Genomic DNA, 17,944 nt, shown 5'->3' on the forward strand with positions numbered 1-17,944 from the left:
AAATTGGCCCTAGTGTGTGAATGTGAGTGTGAATGTTGTCTGACTATCTGTGTTGACCCTGTGATGAGGTGGCGACTTGTCCAGGGTGTACACCGCCTTCCGCCCGATTGTAGCTGAGATAGGCTCCAGCGCCCCCCGCGACCCCGAATGGATTAAGCGGTAGAAAATGGATGGATGGATGGATTTTTTAATCAAACATGAATTTGATGCATGTTTTGAAACTAAAACTAACTCATGGTAAATGCATGTTTCAATATTTTCTTTTGTTCAGTGCAAAATAGCAAAGTTAACATATTTAAAACATGAATTTGATGACACAACTCCAACTGTGAATGGAGCCGGGCACGCCACAGGAGACAATGGGGAAAGAGAAGGGCAATGCCGTATGCCAGTGGTACCGGTCCGTGGATCGATTGGTACCGGGCCGCACAAGAAATTAAAAAAAAAATAAAATAAATTAAAAAAATAAAAATAAAAAATAAAAATAAAAAAATATATATATATATATATATATATATATATATATATATATATATATATATATATATATATATATATATATATATATATATATATATATAATATATATTTTTTTTATTAAATCAACATAAAAAACACAAGATACACTTACAATTAGTGCACCAACCCAAAAAACCTCCCTCCCCCATTTACACTCATTCACACTCATTCGCACAAAAGGGTTGTGTATTTCTGTTATTAATATTCTGGTTCCTACGTTATATATCAATATAGATCAATACAGTGAATTGATTTACGTGGACCCCGACTTAAACAAGTTGAAAAACTTATTCGGGTGTTACCATTTAGTGGTCAATTGTACGGAATATGTACTGTACTGTGCAATCTACTAATAAAAGTTTCAATCAATCAATCAATCAGTTTGCAGGGATACAGTCCGTAAGCACACATGATTGTATTTCTTTATGACAAAAAATAAAATAAAACATTGGGACAAATTTTCAAGCGTTGACCGCAGCTACAAAAAGGTTGGGGACCACTGCCGTATGCCATTTAAATCTTGTCAGTGACGGAGCAGGAAGGGGCTTGGAATATACGTTTGTCATAAAAATTCCATATGAAGTATTTTATCATTCATTATTGACATTTTACATGTGCTTATTCACACAAAACGGGGCCATACACACAGCGTGTGATCTGTGCATTGGTTGGGGCAGCCCTGCTTGCATGTATTTACTTTCATACCAACATCATCATGTACACCTTGTACACTAAATACCATCTATTTTATGGAGTATTTATTTTTCTAGCAAGCACTGCACGCTTTAAGAGTGAGGTGCTAAATATGAGTGTCATCTTTTAATGTAAATATAAAGTGGACAACAATGGAAATAATAACAGTAACTAACACAAAGTTTAATTACTTTCACTTGAACAGGAAGCTTCTGCCGCTGACACTCTTTTTAACATAGACACTGTATCTACCATAAAGCAATTTACAAAAATGTTTCCTCCCCCAAGTAAAGAAAAAACCTTCAGCACACACACACACACACACACACACACACACACACACACACGCATACAAACATACACACACGCACACATACGATGGAGTTTCAGTGTTGCAGAAACGGAGTGGAATGCGACTACACTTGATAGCCCAGATAAGAGCGTGAACAGATTCCAGTGTTGAAGAGCCGAGAAGGCCTCTGCAGAGACCACTGCGAGTCTCTGGTCCATCATCAACACTACAGCTGACTTTAAAGATGAAATATGAAATCTATTTAGAGCAAATCAGTTGAGCCATTTTGTGTACGTACGAGATGACATCCAATAATTGCGTAAATACAGTAGTACTCCAGTACATCTAAAAGAGCTACTATTAATGCGTACTATGACTCAGCATATCTGTGTTAACTCTGATTATTATGTGGATTAACGTCATACAATAAATACAAAATATGTGACTCCACGATGAAAAAATATTCAATGATACCTTTGACTGACATTTATGTACTAAAAGTGTAGCAGACATGTTTTGTTGTGTGCTTCAAATGAAAAGTTCATGCTGTGTTGTGTAAAATCACCGTGAAGAAGTTTTGGTTTGACAAGGCTGCACTTTGTTCTGTCGACACAAACGACCTTGCTTCAGGCGGGAAATGGACTTTGCGTCCATGAAACAAAAGTGTCGTTTTATGGGCAAGAAGAACGTGTTGGCCAACAACACCACACTTAGACTGAAAGGTGGGACACGCTTTAAAATCACTGAAAATATCTTCAACAATGTCAGTCGTATCATAATGAAAAATGACACGTCGACACGTTTTGCACATTAAATATGATGTCGTTCAGTTAGTTAGTTCAGTACTTAATTTTGGAAAGGTAAAAAAATAAAATAGAATAAATAATGGTAACAATTTTAATAATACAAATAATTATAACAATAATGTACAGATGAAAAACAAATAAAAGCACACAGAATATGAAAAAAATACAAAAATGATAAGAGTTTTCATATTCGCAAGGAGTTGGAAGAAGCAAAGTTATTCATTAAAATTCAGTATTTGTAAATAAACTATCTAGCTTCAATTAAATGATTGTTTTACTGTTCCTATCATAATATATTATCAATCATCTTTAGCTCACGTATACACACATAGGCAAAAACATACGTATAGACCAGATCTGGGCAAATTAAGGCCCGTTAAGCTTTTCAATCTGGCCCACCGGACATCGCCAAATAATTGTTTTAGGTCTGTAAGATGGAAGCTGTAGCCGCCATTATGATGTGCAGTGATGTTTTCAAATGACCGTAAGTCTTCAACTATACAAAGTATTTCAATGGTTGGAATCTGCACTTTTGCATGATATATTAGTTACTGTGGTCATCTACGTCACAGGAGTTTAGACGTGGCACCAAGCAGTGTGGTTGGGGAGCGTTTCCACGGAGTGTTTCCAGAGCAGCTAGCCTGAAATGCGGGTGTCAGGGACAGACGCGGAAGGAGATTTTTACAAGAAAGTTCTAAAGCTTAATGATGTATCAGATATATCGGATAGTAGGTGGGGTTATTTTTACTCTTTGCGTTCTATATCGCTGTGTTTGTTGCATTTTTGTTGCGTTTCGCTTGATTGTAAAATATGTCGATCGAGAGGGGCTGTGACGTTCATATGTTGTCAATATTCAGTGTTTTATCGTTCATAGTTAATATTGTAAAACACACATTCTTTATTTTCATGTACATTCAGGGTGTCTCATTCAGTAAAAAAAAAAAAATTCCATTTTGTTTAAGGCGGTCTGTCATCAATGTTTTTAGCATTCAATCAGACAATTATTGTGAGGTTTTGTATTAGTGTTCCTAAAAACAGATATACCGGCCCCCAGACACATTTTTTCTCTAAATTTGGCCCCTCGAGTCCAAAATAATTGCCCAGGCCTGGTACAGACAAATATATGCGCATACACATGCAAAGATAAGGTGACAGAAACACCATCAAATAAGTGAACACATACTTAAATTATGAAAAACTAATAGGAGACAACTTTGTGATTATTTAATGTACATCAATAAATGCTAAATTATTTATCTTATCTTTTGTGTTAAGTGGGACAAAGCAAATAAGTGTTAAATGTAATATTCCTCATAAATGATTTATTACATTTTCAGAACATGTCAAGCTCAATCTATCTATTCATCTGTCATCAATCTATCGACCCACCCATCCATTGATCATATAGCCATTTAAATAATGAAAGCAATTAACTACAACTTCTGGGGAAAATAATGGAACTACTGTACCAGTTTGTGTTTTCAAGACGTATTGCTTCAACTTTTCTGTCTTGAAGCTTTGAAATTTTTCTTTTGGTCTTCCAGTATGCTTGCCTTTTACAATTTTCCCGTGTTGTTTGTACTTGGTCCAGATTTTAGACACAGCTGACTGTGAACAATCAACATCTTTTGTAACATTGATGTGATGATTTACCTTCTTGAAGGAGTTTGATAAATCTCTACTTTATTTCAATCGACATCTCTTGTGTTGGAGCCATGATTCCGTCAATCCACCTGGTGCAACAGCTCTCTAAGTTGTGAACACAGCAAACTCCTGAACAGATTTAATCTGATGCAGGTGTTAGCTGTGGAAATGAAAATCTACTGGGTACTTCAACCACAGCATATCCATTATTTTTCCACCCTGATTGATCTAAAAAATAACCGATTACAAACTACCACAATTTATTTTCTTGATTGACTTATTGTTTCTTAAAGCGCAACCATACCTTTTTTGGAAAGGTGATTATTGTTCACAATCAATATTGGGAAAAAAGGATTTACGATTTTAAAGATGATAAAAAACGCTTGAAAGAATGGGCTAATGGAAGTCACTGTTGTAGCCTTCACAGCCCTCTAAAACAACTTCAAAACCCTCCATCAACGTTTTATACACACACTAAAAGTCTATGTATAATGTAGTGACAGACACGTTCACAACAATATGTAATATGTTCAATATTTCAATATTTTGATCATTTTAATCATTTCCGGAACTTATTTGTTTTGCGCATTGATTCCTGTTTCCATAGCAGCGCAAGTCTGACTTCTAGAAACGTGTGTTCCTACTTCTGGAATCAAACACGAGTGTGTGTTCTAATCATGGCACACTTGGTAACAGACAGCGAAGATGACTATTTTTGGCCAAATTAGGATTTACAAACGTATACCTTTGAAGCCAAATATACTGCTGCTTATAGAAACGAGCACGAAGGAAGAGTGAGACGTTGGAGTAGACGGAAGCGATTTTGACGCTATAAATATGGAACTTGGAGACAAGGTATTTTGACATAAATGGATTGCTTACCCAAAATCAACAGGAAACGTCCCCCGCCAGCTGGACCAGATAAACAACTGTCCATCGAGTGAGTCACTTTAATATCATTAATGATGCACGCAGCCCACCATGTGTGTTAGTACAACTACAGTGCTTGCGCTGTCTGGCTAGTTGATGAAATGTGGGCTAATACTTTACAGATACTGTAATATGATTGTTCATGTTTTTCAGTCAGTACAGATTGGTGTCATATCGCACGTGTTTCGAGTTAAAAGTTAAAGTACCACTAATAGTCACACACACACTAGGTGTGGTAAAATTACCCTCTGCATTTGACCCATTCCCTTGTTCCACCCCCTAGGAGGTGAGGGGAGCAGTGAGCAGCAGCGGTGGCCGCGCTCGGGAATCATTTTGGTGATTTAACCCCCAATTCCAACCCTTGATGCTGAGTGCCAAGTAGGCAGGTAATGGGTCCCATTGTTATAGTCTTTGGTATGACTTGAGTTGTTGTAGAAGCTAGCTTATCTCTTGCCGTAGTGAGCTTTTACAGCTAATACCGTAGTGAGCCGATGTGCTACTACGATAGAAACAGAGTTCCTCAGTGTTCGCTCCTACAATAACAATAACAACACCTTGGTTATTATACGGGTTACGGAACGTAAATTAAATATTGTTAATGTATTTTTAAAGTGATTTAGAGGTAGAATTGATTGCTCCCATTAGATGCATTGCTAGCCAACCAGAACAAGCCAGTTTTTATGCTAGAAAAAAACTAAAATAAAATATTTGTCTTCTTGTCTCTTATAATGATGGTGAAGTTGGTGAACGATAGGCAAAATTCCCAAAAAAAAGTGCAGTTCCCCTTTAAAACCAGAAAGTTGCCATTTGAAATGACTATTTTTGTCTCATGTCTGATATGTTTTTTTTCTAAATTAATTTATTACAAAATCAAACAACAGAATAAACATCCTTTGTGTCTGGTGGAGGAGTTCAATTAGTTATATTTATAATAATGAAATACCAAAAAAATATTTTAATTATTTAAATTTCATTATGACTAAAACAGCATAAACATCTGAAGGTAAAAAAAATATCAATGTTAAAAAAATAGCACTGTAATAAGATGTTGTTTTCTTACCAGTTCACTTTATTTTAGTCATAATTGAAGTAATATCCACTTGAGAATAAGCGACATTTTTGTATTAGTTTGGAGGACGCTACAGTTATCAGCAGGAAATAGCACAGATTTCAGTTATATTTACAACAATGAAAAAAACAAAATCATTTATGTTTCTCTTTGTTAACTGTTTATCAAAAAAAAAAACACAAATAAATGTTAAATATCTGAAATCAAATATTTTTTTGACTTGACTATATTATGACCTCAAAATCCCGCATAAGAATTCAGGAATTAATGTTGCTTTAACATCTAAATGTTAGAAATAAACAGACATGACACATTTCCTGTCTTTGTATATCGTAATATTGCTGACATTTCACCTGTTAAGTATCTGCTGAAAAACAAGGTTTATATGTTCATTAAATGTCATAAAATAAAACATGACCAACAAACGCTATCTTTTCAACGCCGGTCAACTGTGACGTCTTTTCCTTTGGCAACAGTTGAGAAGTTAATTTGTAATCAGTGTGTGCACTTCGGCTCAGGAAAAAGGAAGGAAAAAGTGTCTTATCAAATTGTGACCTAATAGGGAGAAGTCATGTATGAAGCATGCATGAGATGGAGAGAAAAGTGCTGATTTGAATTAAAATCTATCTTTTTATTCACCTCATGTAAAAAACGTATTAGAGTAATGGTGAAAGAATGTAGAGGATGAAAGCAGCAGAGCCGCCGAAGGGGAGCTCTGGCTGAGAAATGACGAATAGACAACTTTCCATGTGATGTAAGAAATATGTTAAACATCCACACATACCTGCACGGCACAGGAATGTTCCGGAATGTTGTGTTTGCACGGCAAGGCTGCATGCCTGCTCAGCAAACAGATGCTACACTGGTTACACTGGTTAGCGTCAACAGACCACAACACCTACATATAACTTGCAACAGTGTTTAAAATGAATCATTCTGCTGAATTATTGCCATTTATTGTTAGATAAACTTCAATTAATCCTCTTTTTTTAACTGTAAATGTGATAAAAACATTTTAAACTACTCAAAATGTGTATTGTTTCATTCCAGGGAACATTCTTTCTTTTTTAACAAGATTACTAAGATTAAGCGTAACATGACTGTAAGGAACAGAAGTATTTAGCATTGAATTAGAAAGTACATTAAATATAATTTATGTTAATTGCATGTTGACCCTTAACACTCATTCACACTCATTCGCACAAAAGGGTTGTTTCTTTCTGTTATTAATATATCTGGTTCCTACATTATATATCAATATATATCAATACAGTCTGCAGGGATACAGTCCGTAAGCACGCATGATTGTATTTTTTTATGACAAAAAAATAAAAATACCAAATTATCTAAATTCACCTATTTGGGTTAAAAATATTTTTTGCAAACCAGTAATTATAGTATGCAAATGATGTGTTGTTGTTGAGTGTCGGTGCTGTCTAGAGCTCGGCAGAGTAACCGTGTAATACTCTTCCATATCAGTAGGTGGCAGCCGCTAGCTAATTGCTTTGTAGATGTCAGGAACAGCGGGGGGCAGTGTGAAGGTAAAAAGGTATCTAATGCTTAAACCAAAAATAAACAAAAGGTGAGTGCCCTTAAGAAAAGGCTATGAATCTTAGGGAAGGCTGTGCATAACGAAACTATAACTGAACTGGCTACAAAGTAAACAAAAACAGAATGCTGGACGACAGCAAAGACTTACTGTGGAGCAAAGACGCCCTCCACAATGTACGTCCGGACATAACATGACAATCAACAATGTCCCCACAAAGAAGGATAAAAACAACTGAAATATTCTTGATTGCTAAAACAAAGTAGATGCGGGAAATATCGCTCAAAGGAAGACATTAAACTGCTACAGGAAAATACCAAAAAAAGGGAAAAAGCCACCAAAATAGGAGCGCAAGACAAGAACTAAAACACTACACACAGGAAAACAGCAAAAAAATCAAAAGAAGTCACGGCGTGATGTGACAGGTGGTGACAGTACACCTACTTTGAGACAAGAGCTATAGTGATGCATGCTTGGTAATGGTTTAAAGTCATATCCAACAATTGCGGTAACGACTTATTACTGTCAACTGAGTTTCGTTTTTTAATGATTTCTGCTGGTGGTGTGCCTCCGGATTTTTTCAACGCAACAAATGTGCCTCGGCTCAAAAAAACGTTGAAAAACACTGGACTATACGTACAAATAATTGAACCTGCAGGATGTGAATGATGCTGTTTCTTTTGGCTCATGTGACTTGTGGAACAGTCCAAACGTTTCAGAGGGGTGAAGTGCAGGCAAACAGCCCTTTCATTAGGAACTACAGAGTGAGCACATACATTGGGGCGGTATAGCTCGGTTGGTAGAGTGGCCGTGCCAGCAACTTGAGGGTTCCAGGTTCGATCCCCGCTTCCACCATCCTAGTCACTGCCGTTGTGTCCTTGGGCAAGACACTTTACCCACCTGCTCCCAGTGCCACCCACACTGGTTTAAATGTAACGTAGATATTGGGTTTTACTATGTAAAAGCGCTTTGAGTCACTAGAGAAAAGTGCTATATAAATATAATTTACTTCACTTCACTTCACTACATTAAAGCAGTTATAATAGTATACAGTACGTCCATACCCCATACATGTTGCAACAAAACAGGGATCCAGTGTTGTCAGATGGACGGCAGCTGACGTAAGAATCCTCCTGATTGCCGACCAGGGTCAGGTGTGTATCCTGTTTGACAAGCAGGAAACAGGTGAGAGAAACTCAAACAAGCGGTCAAGTAGCGGAACATGGAGGCAAACAGGAAGTGGAACAAAAATAAGAGCGCTGGACAGGACATGATAGAAATGTCAGGAAGATAGCAAACTGTCATGTGGAATCATGACAGATAATGATGTAATACTACAATTACTAGTCAGTCGCTTCAAGTAACGCAAACAAAATCCAGAGAACAACTTCAACAAGAGCTGTCGATGCTAAGCTAACAAACCCAGCTATTGCTTTTTGCCCTCATTGGCCTCAGACGTCACTTGGCAACAGGCACCGCCTTTTAAAGTGTAAAAATAACCATCGTAAATTTGACGGTAAAACATTGCCTGCTCAGTTGGAAGAATTTTATTTGGTTTTTACTCCAAATACCTGCAAATGGAAAATAATGCAGCACTGTTGAAATGATTACCTTAAATCTAGGGATTTTTCTTTTACAGTATACTCCGATTTCGGAAAAATCTCTATATGCAAGATATTTGAAGGTTTAAAAAAGTAACACATGAATTACAAACCCCGTTTCCATATGAGTTGGGAAATTGTGTTAGATGTAAATATAAACGGAATACAATGATTTGCAAATCATTTTAAACCCATATTCAGTTGAATATGCTACAAAGACATATTTGATGTTCAAGCTAAAAAACATTTTTTTTTTTTGTGCAAATAATCATTAACTTTAGAATTTGATGCCAGCAACACGTGAAAAAGAAGTTGGGAAAGGTGGCAATAAATACTGATCAAGTTGAGGAATGCTCATCTAACACTTATTTGTGACATCCCACAGGTGAACAGGCTAATTGGGAACAGGTGGGTGCCATGATTGGGTATAAAAGTAGATTCCATGAAATGCTCAGTCATTCACAAACAAGGATGGGGCGAGGGTCACCACTTTGTCAACAAATGAGTGAGCAAATTGTTGAACAGTTTAAGAAAAACCTTTCTCAATCAGCTATTGCAAGGAATTTCGGGATTTCACCATCTACGGTCCATAATATAATCAAAGGGTTCAGGGAATCTGGAGAAATCACTGCACGTAAGCAGCTAAGCCCGAGACCTTCGATCCCTCAGGCTGTACTGCATCAACAAGCGACATCAGTGTGTAAAAGGATATCACCACATGGGCTCAGGAACACTTCAGAAACCCACTGTGAGTAACTACAATTGGTCGCTACATCTGTAAGTGCAAGTTAAAACTCTCCTATGCAAGGCGAAAACCGTTTATCAACAACACCCAGAAATGCCGTCGGCTTCGCTGGGCCTGAGCTCATCTAAGACGGACTGATACAAAGTGGAAAAGTGTTCTGTGGTCTGACGAGTCCACATTTCAAATTGTTTTTGGAAACTGTGGACGTCGTGTCCTCCGGACCAAAGAGGAAAAGAACCATCCGGATTGTTATAGGCGCAAAGTGTAAAAGCCAGCATCTGTGATGGTATGGGGGTGTATTAGTGCCCAAGACATGGGTAACTTACACATCTGTGAAGGCGCCAATAATGCTGAAAGGTACATACAGGTTTTGGAGCAACATATGTTGCCATCCAAGCAACGTTACCATGGACGCCCCTGCTTATTTCAGCAAGACAATGCCAAGCCACGTGTTACATCAACGTGGCTTCATAGTAAAAGAGTGCTGGTACTAGACTGGCCTGCCTGTAGTCCAGACCTGTCTCCCGTTGAAAATGTGTGGCGCATTATGAAGCCTAAAATACCACAACGGAGACCTCCGGACTGTTGAACAACTTAAGCTGTACATCAAGCAAGAATGGGAAATAATTCCACCTGAGAAGCTTAAAAAATGTGTCTCCTCAGTTCCCAAACGTTTACTGAGTGTTATTAAAAGGAAAGGCCATGTAACACAGTGGTGAACATGCCCTTTCCCAACTACTTTGGCACGTGTTGCAGCCATGAAATTCTAAGTTAATTATCATTTGCAAAAAAAAAATAAAGTTTATGAGTTTGAACATCAAATATCTTGTCTTTGTAGTGCATTCAATTGAATATGGGTTGAAAAGGATTTGCAAATCATTGTATTCCGTTTATATTTACATCTAACACAATTTCCCAACTCATATGGAAACGGGGTTTGTACTTTCCTGAGTAATAGGTGGGTTGCAATCACGTGAACAAGAGGCACATCTGGGCACTTCTGGGTTTTAGGCGATGGTGTAAGCACCATTAGGATACTGTTTTTTTCCCTTGAATCAGTGCAGATGTAGGCTTATTTTGAAAGGTTTAGAGGCAAATATATAAGTGATCATGAAAAAAAGATCTAAAATGGAATTGAGTGAATTTTAAACCATTAATCATCACCATGAGGTTACTGCTACCTCACTTCATTTGACATTTAGAGAAAAAAAGATTGGAGGCACATCATGTCTACATCTGAGGGGTCCACAAATTAAACATTAATCAGTGAAAGACAATGTTGGAACTTATTTGTGCATCACTAAGTACTGTACTTGATTGACATAACGAGTGCTGTGCTGCTGTGACTGTGGTGCTAATGAGTTAAAGGGATACGTTTGTTTGCAGTTAATTTCCTGCGACAAATATTAGTCTCATTTACAATTCATGTCTGCTGTTGTTTTTTTTTTATGTGAAGTATATTTTGTCTGATTATTTAGCTGTATGTTGTTCAGCAATGTTTTCTAGCAACATCAAGATTCAGTGTATGCTGTTGAGCCTACGAGAGATTTATTCATCTACTTTATTAATACTATTAAGGATATTTTCTTAATGCTAAGAAATATTACCAAAGACGCTGTAATGTGTTCATACTTGTCGAATGAAGCACTTGGCTTTCCTGCGCAACAGCTAAGCTTTTTGTTTCTGTTGTGAAAATCGAAAAAGAAAATACGGTGTATTGGACCATTTGGATTTTTTATAAGTGAAATAAATAAATGAACTGAACTGAACAGGAAGTGCAAGTAAGGAAATAAGGAATTAACAAACCAAAACACTGGAATAAAAAACAAAAAACAAAAACAAGTCCAACTGTGGTGAGGAAATATGACAATATCTCATTAATTACGGCTTCATCCTATTTTCAGAATATGCTACACAAAACAAAAATGGCTACACTTTTTACATGCTAAGTTTGGTAAAGGTGCTTCAAATTATATTTTACTGTCATTTAGGGTACATATACTGTATTGGATTACTTTTATTTAAGAGTAGATATATGGCATTGCTGTTATCTAAGATTACATATACTGGATTGTATTACTGTCATTTAGTGTACACTATACTACTGTGTTGTATTCTTGTCATTTAATAGTGTATATACTGCATTGTGTTACTTTCATTTAGTGTACATCATACAGTAATGCTGTGTTGTATGACTGTCATTTAAGAGTAGCTAGACATAATATACATATACATACATACATAGTATTTTAGAGTACACATATAGTATTTAGGAGTACATATATACTATTTTAGAGTACATATATTATTTTGAAGTATGCATATAGTATTTAAGAGTACATATATGCTATTTTAGAGTACACATATAGTATTTTAGAGTACAGATGTAGTATTTTAGAGTACACATGATGTATTTTGTAGTACATTTATTGTATTTTAGAGCAGTGGTTCCCAACCTTTTTTCAGTGATGTAACCCCTGTGAACATTTTTTTTATTCAAGTACCCCCTAATCGTTACCGAATACATTTTAAACTCCTTTTATTTGTTTTTAAATGTCTAAACAACCTCGCGCCAACCTATCTCTCCGACCTCCTTCAGCCTTACTGCTCCACCCGATCCTTAAGATCAGCCGATCAGCTGCTGTTGACGGTCCCTGACACAAGGCTGAAGCTTAGAGGTGACAGAGCTTTCGCCGTTGCTGCTCCCAAGCTCTGGAACGACCTACCCCTGAGTGTTAGACACGCCTCCTCTCTTCCTGTTTTTAAATCTCTCTTAAAAACATACTTTTATTCCATGGCTTTTAACACTGAGTGATATCCATCCTGCAATGGCGCCCCATAATACACCTGCTGTGATCCTGTTTTTATGTTTTTATGTTTTTATTAATTCTATTTTAATTATTTATTTTTTATCGTGTTCTGTTTGTGTTGTGTTGTGTTTGCTCGGTACTCGTTTTATCTTTTAACCTGCTCATTGTACAGCACTTTGGCTACCCCTGTGGTAAATTTTAAATGTGCTCTATAAATAAAGTTGATTTGATTTGATTTGATAATCAGAGCAAAGCATTTTTAATTGAAAAAAAAAGAGATAAATAAGTAAAATACAGCACTATGTCATCAGTTTCTGATTTATTAAATTGTATAACAGTGCAAAATATTGCTCATTTGTTGTGGTCTTTCTTGAACTATTTGGAAAAAAATATATAAAAATAACTAAAAACTTGTTGAAAAATAAACAAGTGATTCAATTATAAATAAAGATTTCTACACATAGAAGTAATCATCAACTTAAAGTGCCCTCTTTGGGGATTGTAATAGAGATCCATCTGGATTTATGAACTTAATTCTAAACATTTCTTCACAAAAAAAGACATCTTTAACATCAATATTTATGGAACATGTCCACAAAAAATCTAGCTGTCAACACTGAATATTGCATTGTTGCATTTCTTTTCACAGTTCTTTTTGACATACATTTTGAAAAAATCTCACGTACCCCTTGGCATACCTTCAAGAACCCCCAGGGGTACGCGTACCCCCATTTGAGAACCACTGTTTAGAGTACACATGTAGTACTTAAGAGTACACATGTCATATTTTAGAGTGCACATCTAGTATTTTAGAGTACACCTATGTAGTATTGCATAATGGAGTTTGTTTATTGGGTGGTCCCTGACATTCCAGCAGTGAGTCGGCCATGTTTGTTAGAAACAATAGTGATTATGTTTGACAACAATAGGTGGAAATACTTTTATGACATAACAGGAATCATTCTTACACACGTGACAATTTTAAGCAAGCTGCGGAGGAAACACAACTTTGTCAAATATTCCTTTCCTCGTTTCAAACTTCTCACATTTCATTCATTGTGAAACATTGTCTGCTCTTTTCATGCATATCTCTCTCTCTCTCACTCTCTCTCTCTCACTCTCTTTCTCTCTCTCTCTCTTTTCCTGCACTACTCTCTTTCTCTCTCTCTCTTTTCCTGTACTACTCTTTTCCTCTCTGACTCTTTTCCTGCACTACTCTCTTTCTTTTCTGCACCTCTCTCTCTCTCTCTCTTGCTCTCTTTTCCTGCGTCCCTCTCTCTCTTTTCCTGCACTACTCTCTTTCTCTCTCTCTCTCTTTTCCTGCACTACTCTCTTGTCTCTCTCTCTCTCTTTTCCTGTACTACTCTTTTCCACTCTGACTCTTTTCCTGCACTACTCTCTTTCTCTTCTGCACCTCTCTCTCTCTCTCTCTCTCTCTCTTCCTCTCTTGCTCTCTTTTCCTGCGTCCCTCTCTCTCTTTTCCTGCACTACTCTCTTTCTCTCTCTCTCTCTTTTTCTGCACTACTCTCTTTCTCTCTCTCTCTTTACCTGTACTACTCTTTTTTTTCTCTCTGACTATTTTCTCTCTCTCTCTCCTGGACAACTCCCTCTCTCTCTTCACTACACAACTCTGTCTCTCTCGCCTTCTCTCCAGCCTCGCTCGACTTGCTTATCCGACCAGAGCTGGGCCGCACACACTCCCGGTGCAAGGGCAGGGGGCGGGGTTTGCCGCTGTCAATCAGTAACCTGTGGAATTCAGAAAGACAAGTAGGTCCTGTCTGTGTCAGGCACTACCACACACTTACTCACACACTCACTCACACACACACACACACACACTCGCACTCGTATTCTCTTACGCGCACACACACGCATGCAAACACACACACACACACACACACACAGTCACAAACTCTCAAACACTCTTCTCTGCGCTTCTCGACGTCTAAAAAGTGTTCCAATGGCTGACCACACGTCTCCAGACTACTTCAGCTGTAGTGTGTGCATGAAGCTGCTGAGGGACCCGGTGGCCATTCCCTGCGGTCACAGCTTCTGCATGAACTGCATCAGCGGCTACTGGAACGAGGCGGACTACACGGGGATCTACATCTGCCCCCAGTGCAAGATCACCTTCACCCAGAGGCCAGTGCTGCGGCCCAACGCCACACTCAGTATGGTGGCCGAGAAGATCAAGAAGAGCGCCTTGGACCTCAACGTCCACACTCTGCAAGGGAATGGCTACGCCGGGCCGGGCGACGTACCGTGTGACTTCTGCTCCGGGAAGAAACTCAAGGCTGTCAAGTCATGTCTCAACTGTCTGGCGTCGTACTGCGAGAAGCACCTGAAGCCTCACTACGAGTCGGCCACCTTCAAAAGGCATAAGCTGGTGGAGCAGCTGGGAAACTTGGACAGGAAGATCTGCCCGCAGCACCAAAAGCCTTTGGAGCTCTTCTGTCGAACGGACCAGATGTGTGTCTGCGCCATCTGCACCGTCAGCGAGCACAAAGGTCACGACATCGTTTCTGCCGAGGCCGAGAGGAGCGACAAGCAGGTGAGCACGCAAATATAACATACACACTGCAGTGCGTACTTCTTATATCACACACTAAATACTCTCCATGCTCTCAGGACCGTTTGAAGTACGGCCTAAAGACTCCGAAACCTTTGCAAATTAAAACACATACAAGGTGAAAAAAAGAAACAAACATTCACTTCATTGCAAATAACTAAACACATTTATTTATTTCAAATACTGCCTATATTTATTATCATAACGTAATATAAAACTGTTATACTTAATGTCTAATAAAAGTATTTAATAAATGCATGTACTTATGTATACAACTGTATACATTGTGAAAAAGAAGAAACCATCACTTAATTACCAATAATTAAACACTTTTATTCATTTCAAATAGTGCCTATATTAGAATAGCTTAATTGCAAATGTTTTAAACACTATTCAAAATAAACATAGTTTATTTTAAATAGTGCCAATATTAATTTTCTAAATAATATGTTATATAATATATAATACTATGTGATACTTAATATCAAATCAATTTATTGAATAAATGTGTTCATTTATACATTGTAAAAAAAAACTTAAAATTAAACTTAAAAAACAATTAAGAAATGTACCACATATCAAATATTTGTAATACTTAATATCAAATACAATATTCTAATAAATGAATGTATTTATGTATACAGATAAATTCATTGGAAAAAAGAAGAAAAATTCACTTAAATGGGAACTGCACTTTTTTGGGAATTTTGTCTATGGTTCACAATCATTATGAAGGACAAGACGGCAGATGTATGATTTTAAGAATTCTAACTCGTAAAAAGACATAAATAACAGTCTACTTATGACAGAGCAAATGGGAGGTTCTCCATTCCACCCGTAAGGGCCCCTAAGAACCCATCCAAAAACCGCCAACAATACTCCATTTACATTTTGCCACGTGAATATTATTAGTGATGTTGTTTATATAAGCGCTAATGCAGACAAACTATTTATAGCGGCGCCATGGTCAGAGGGGGCTAACTAGCTTGTGTGGCAATGTGAAAATTAATTGTAGATCATAAATAATGCTTCTGATGTGGATATTAGGATGAGAACATAATCCAACGAGTTGGTCAACTCTGGCATCAAATTTAGACCCGGAAAAGGCGAGTAAGACATGAAAATTCAATTGGTTCCACTATGAGTTATTCTTCATCTAAATGGGAATATATCAACATCCTATTAGTCAGCATCCCAGTGACAGCAGACATTGTACAGTAAGTGATGTTTTATAATGTTTGTTGGCTCTCATGAAGTCTGCAGTGAGTAATAATCAGTGATGTTGTCGAAGGAAAAAGCTAACGTTGTGATGCGTTTTTGAAATTATTTTCCCGCCGTATGCTTAAAATGATTAAAATACGTAAATATTACATATTATCTTTATTTACTAGTTAGAATGCATAAAAAAAGAAAAAAAAAGGTGTTATTATTGTACATAATGATTGTAAATGATAGGCAACATTCCAAAAAAATAAACTGCAGTTGCCCTTTAAGAACAAATAATTAAGCAAATGTATGAAAAATAGTACCTATAATAATTTTTATGATAGTATGAAATATGCTACATGAAACATTAAAACATACTTTTTATACTTGCTATCAAAAAATAATTGCATCTATGTATTTATTATTTATACACATGTATACATTGTAAAAAGAAATATTCACTCAATTACAAATAAATAAACACATGTATTTACTAAAAATGGGGCTTATATGAGTTTTTATAATAATATAGAATATAATATAAAATTATTTTGTGTTAATGGGAAATAAAATATTTAAATAAATAAAGCAATACATTTGCTCATTTAAAATAGATTTTATTGTATGCATGTATGTATGTATATACAGTATATCAAAAATCAATCAACGTTTACTTATATAGCACTTAATCACAAATGTCTCAAAGGGCTGCACAAGCCACTACGACATCCCAAATCAGTGCAAGAAAAAGCTCAACCTAATGGGAACAACGAGAAACCTTGGAAGGGACTGCAGATGTGGGGACCCTCCTCCCCTTGGGTGACCGGTGCAATGGATGCCGAGTGGATACAGTTAATAGCGTTCGAGTCCAGTCTATAGTGAGGCCAGCAGTGGAACCTCTTTATGTAGACAAGTCAGCAGCGCAGAGACGTCACCAAATAATGCGGAGGAGTGGTCCATCCCAGGTCCCGATTTGGAACAGCTTGGGCCTCCTTCATGGAAACCGATCCATGGCCACCTGATAACCTCTCCACGCAGCAGAGGGGGAAAAGCAAAAAAGAGAGAGGGCAGATCAACTGGTCTAAAAAGAGGCCTATTTAAAGGCTCGGGTAAACAAATGAGTTTTAGGACGGGACATCAATGAGGTAGCATTTAGGGCATTCCAGAGTACTGGAGGCTGAATAGAAACGCTCTAAAGCCCGGAGTCTTTTAGGGGGGTTCTGGGAATCACTGATAAGCCGGAGTTCTTAGAACGCAGATTTTTGGCTGGGACATATGGTACAATACAATCAGCAAGATAAAATGGAGCTGGACCGTCTAGTAATTTTTACGTAAGTAGTAAAACCTTAAAGTTGCATCTTAAGTGCACAGGATGCCAGTGCAGGTGAGCCGGTATAGGCGTAATATGATCAAACTTTCTTGTTCTTGTCAAAAGTCTAGCAGTCGCATTTTGTACCAACTGTAATCTTTTAATGATAGACATAGGGAGATCCGAAAATAATAGTTACATT

At 37.2% G+C, this 17,944-nt stretch overlaps 1 protein-coding gene across 3 annotated transcripts in view; it reads left to right on the forward strand.

The window, feature by feature from the left end:
* Positions 1 to 13,869: 13,869 nt before the first annotated feature.
* ftr82 (finTRIM family, member 82) overlaps positions 13,870 to 17,944 on the forward strand; it is a 34,203-nt gene continuing 30,128 nt past the window's right edge. The window contains exons 1-2 of one of the 3 annotated variants that reach the window (XM_061963095.2): positions 13,870 to 14,425; positions 14,612 to 15,209. In XM_061963095.2, the coding sequence (XP_061819079.1) occupies positions 14,619 to 15,209 (591 nt within the window). In that variant the 5' untranslated portion in view covers positions 13,870 to 14,425; positions 14,612 to 14,618. Of the gene's footprint in view, positions 15,210 to 17,944 lie in introns of all 3 variants that reach the window. The other 2 variants (XM_061963096.2, XM_061963094.2) reach the window with 2 other exon arrangements.

The sequence above is a fragment of the Nerophis lumbriciformis genome, linkage group LG09 (genome assembly GCF_033978685.3).
Source record: "Nerophis lumbriciformis linkage group LG09, RoL_Nlum_v2.1, whole genome shotgun sequence".
In the NCBI taxonomy this organism is placed as follows: domain Eukaryota; kingdom Metazoa; phylum Chordata; class Actinopteri; order Syngnathiformes; family Syngnathidae; genus Nerophis; species Nerophis lumbriciformis.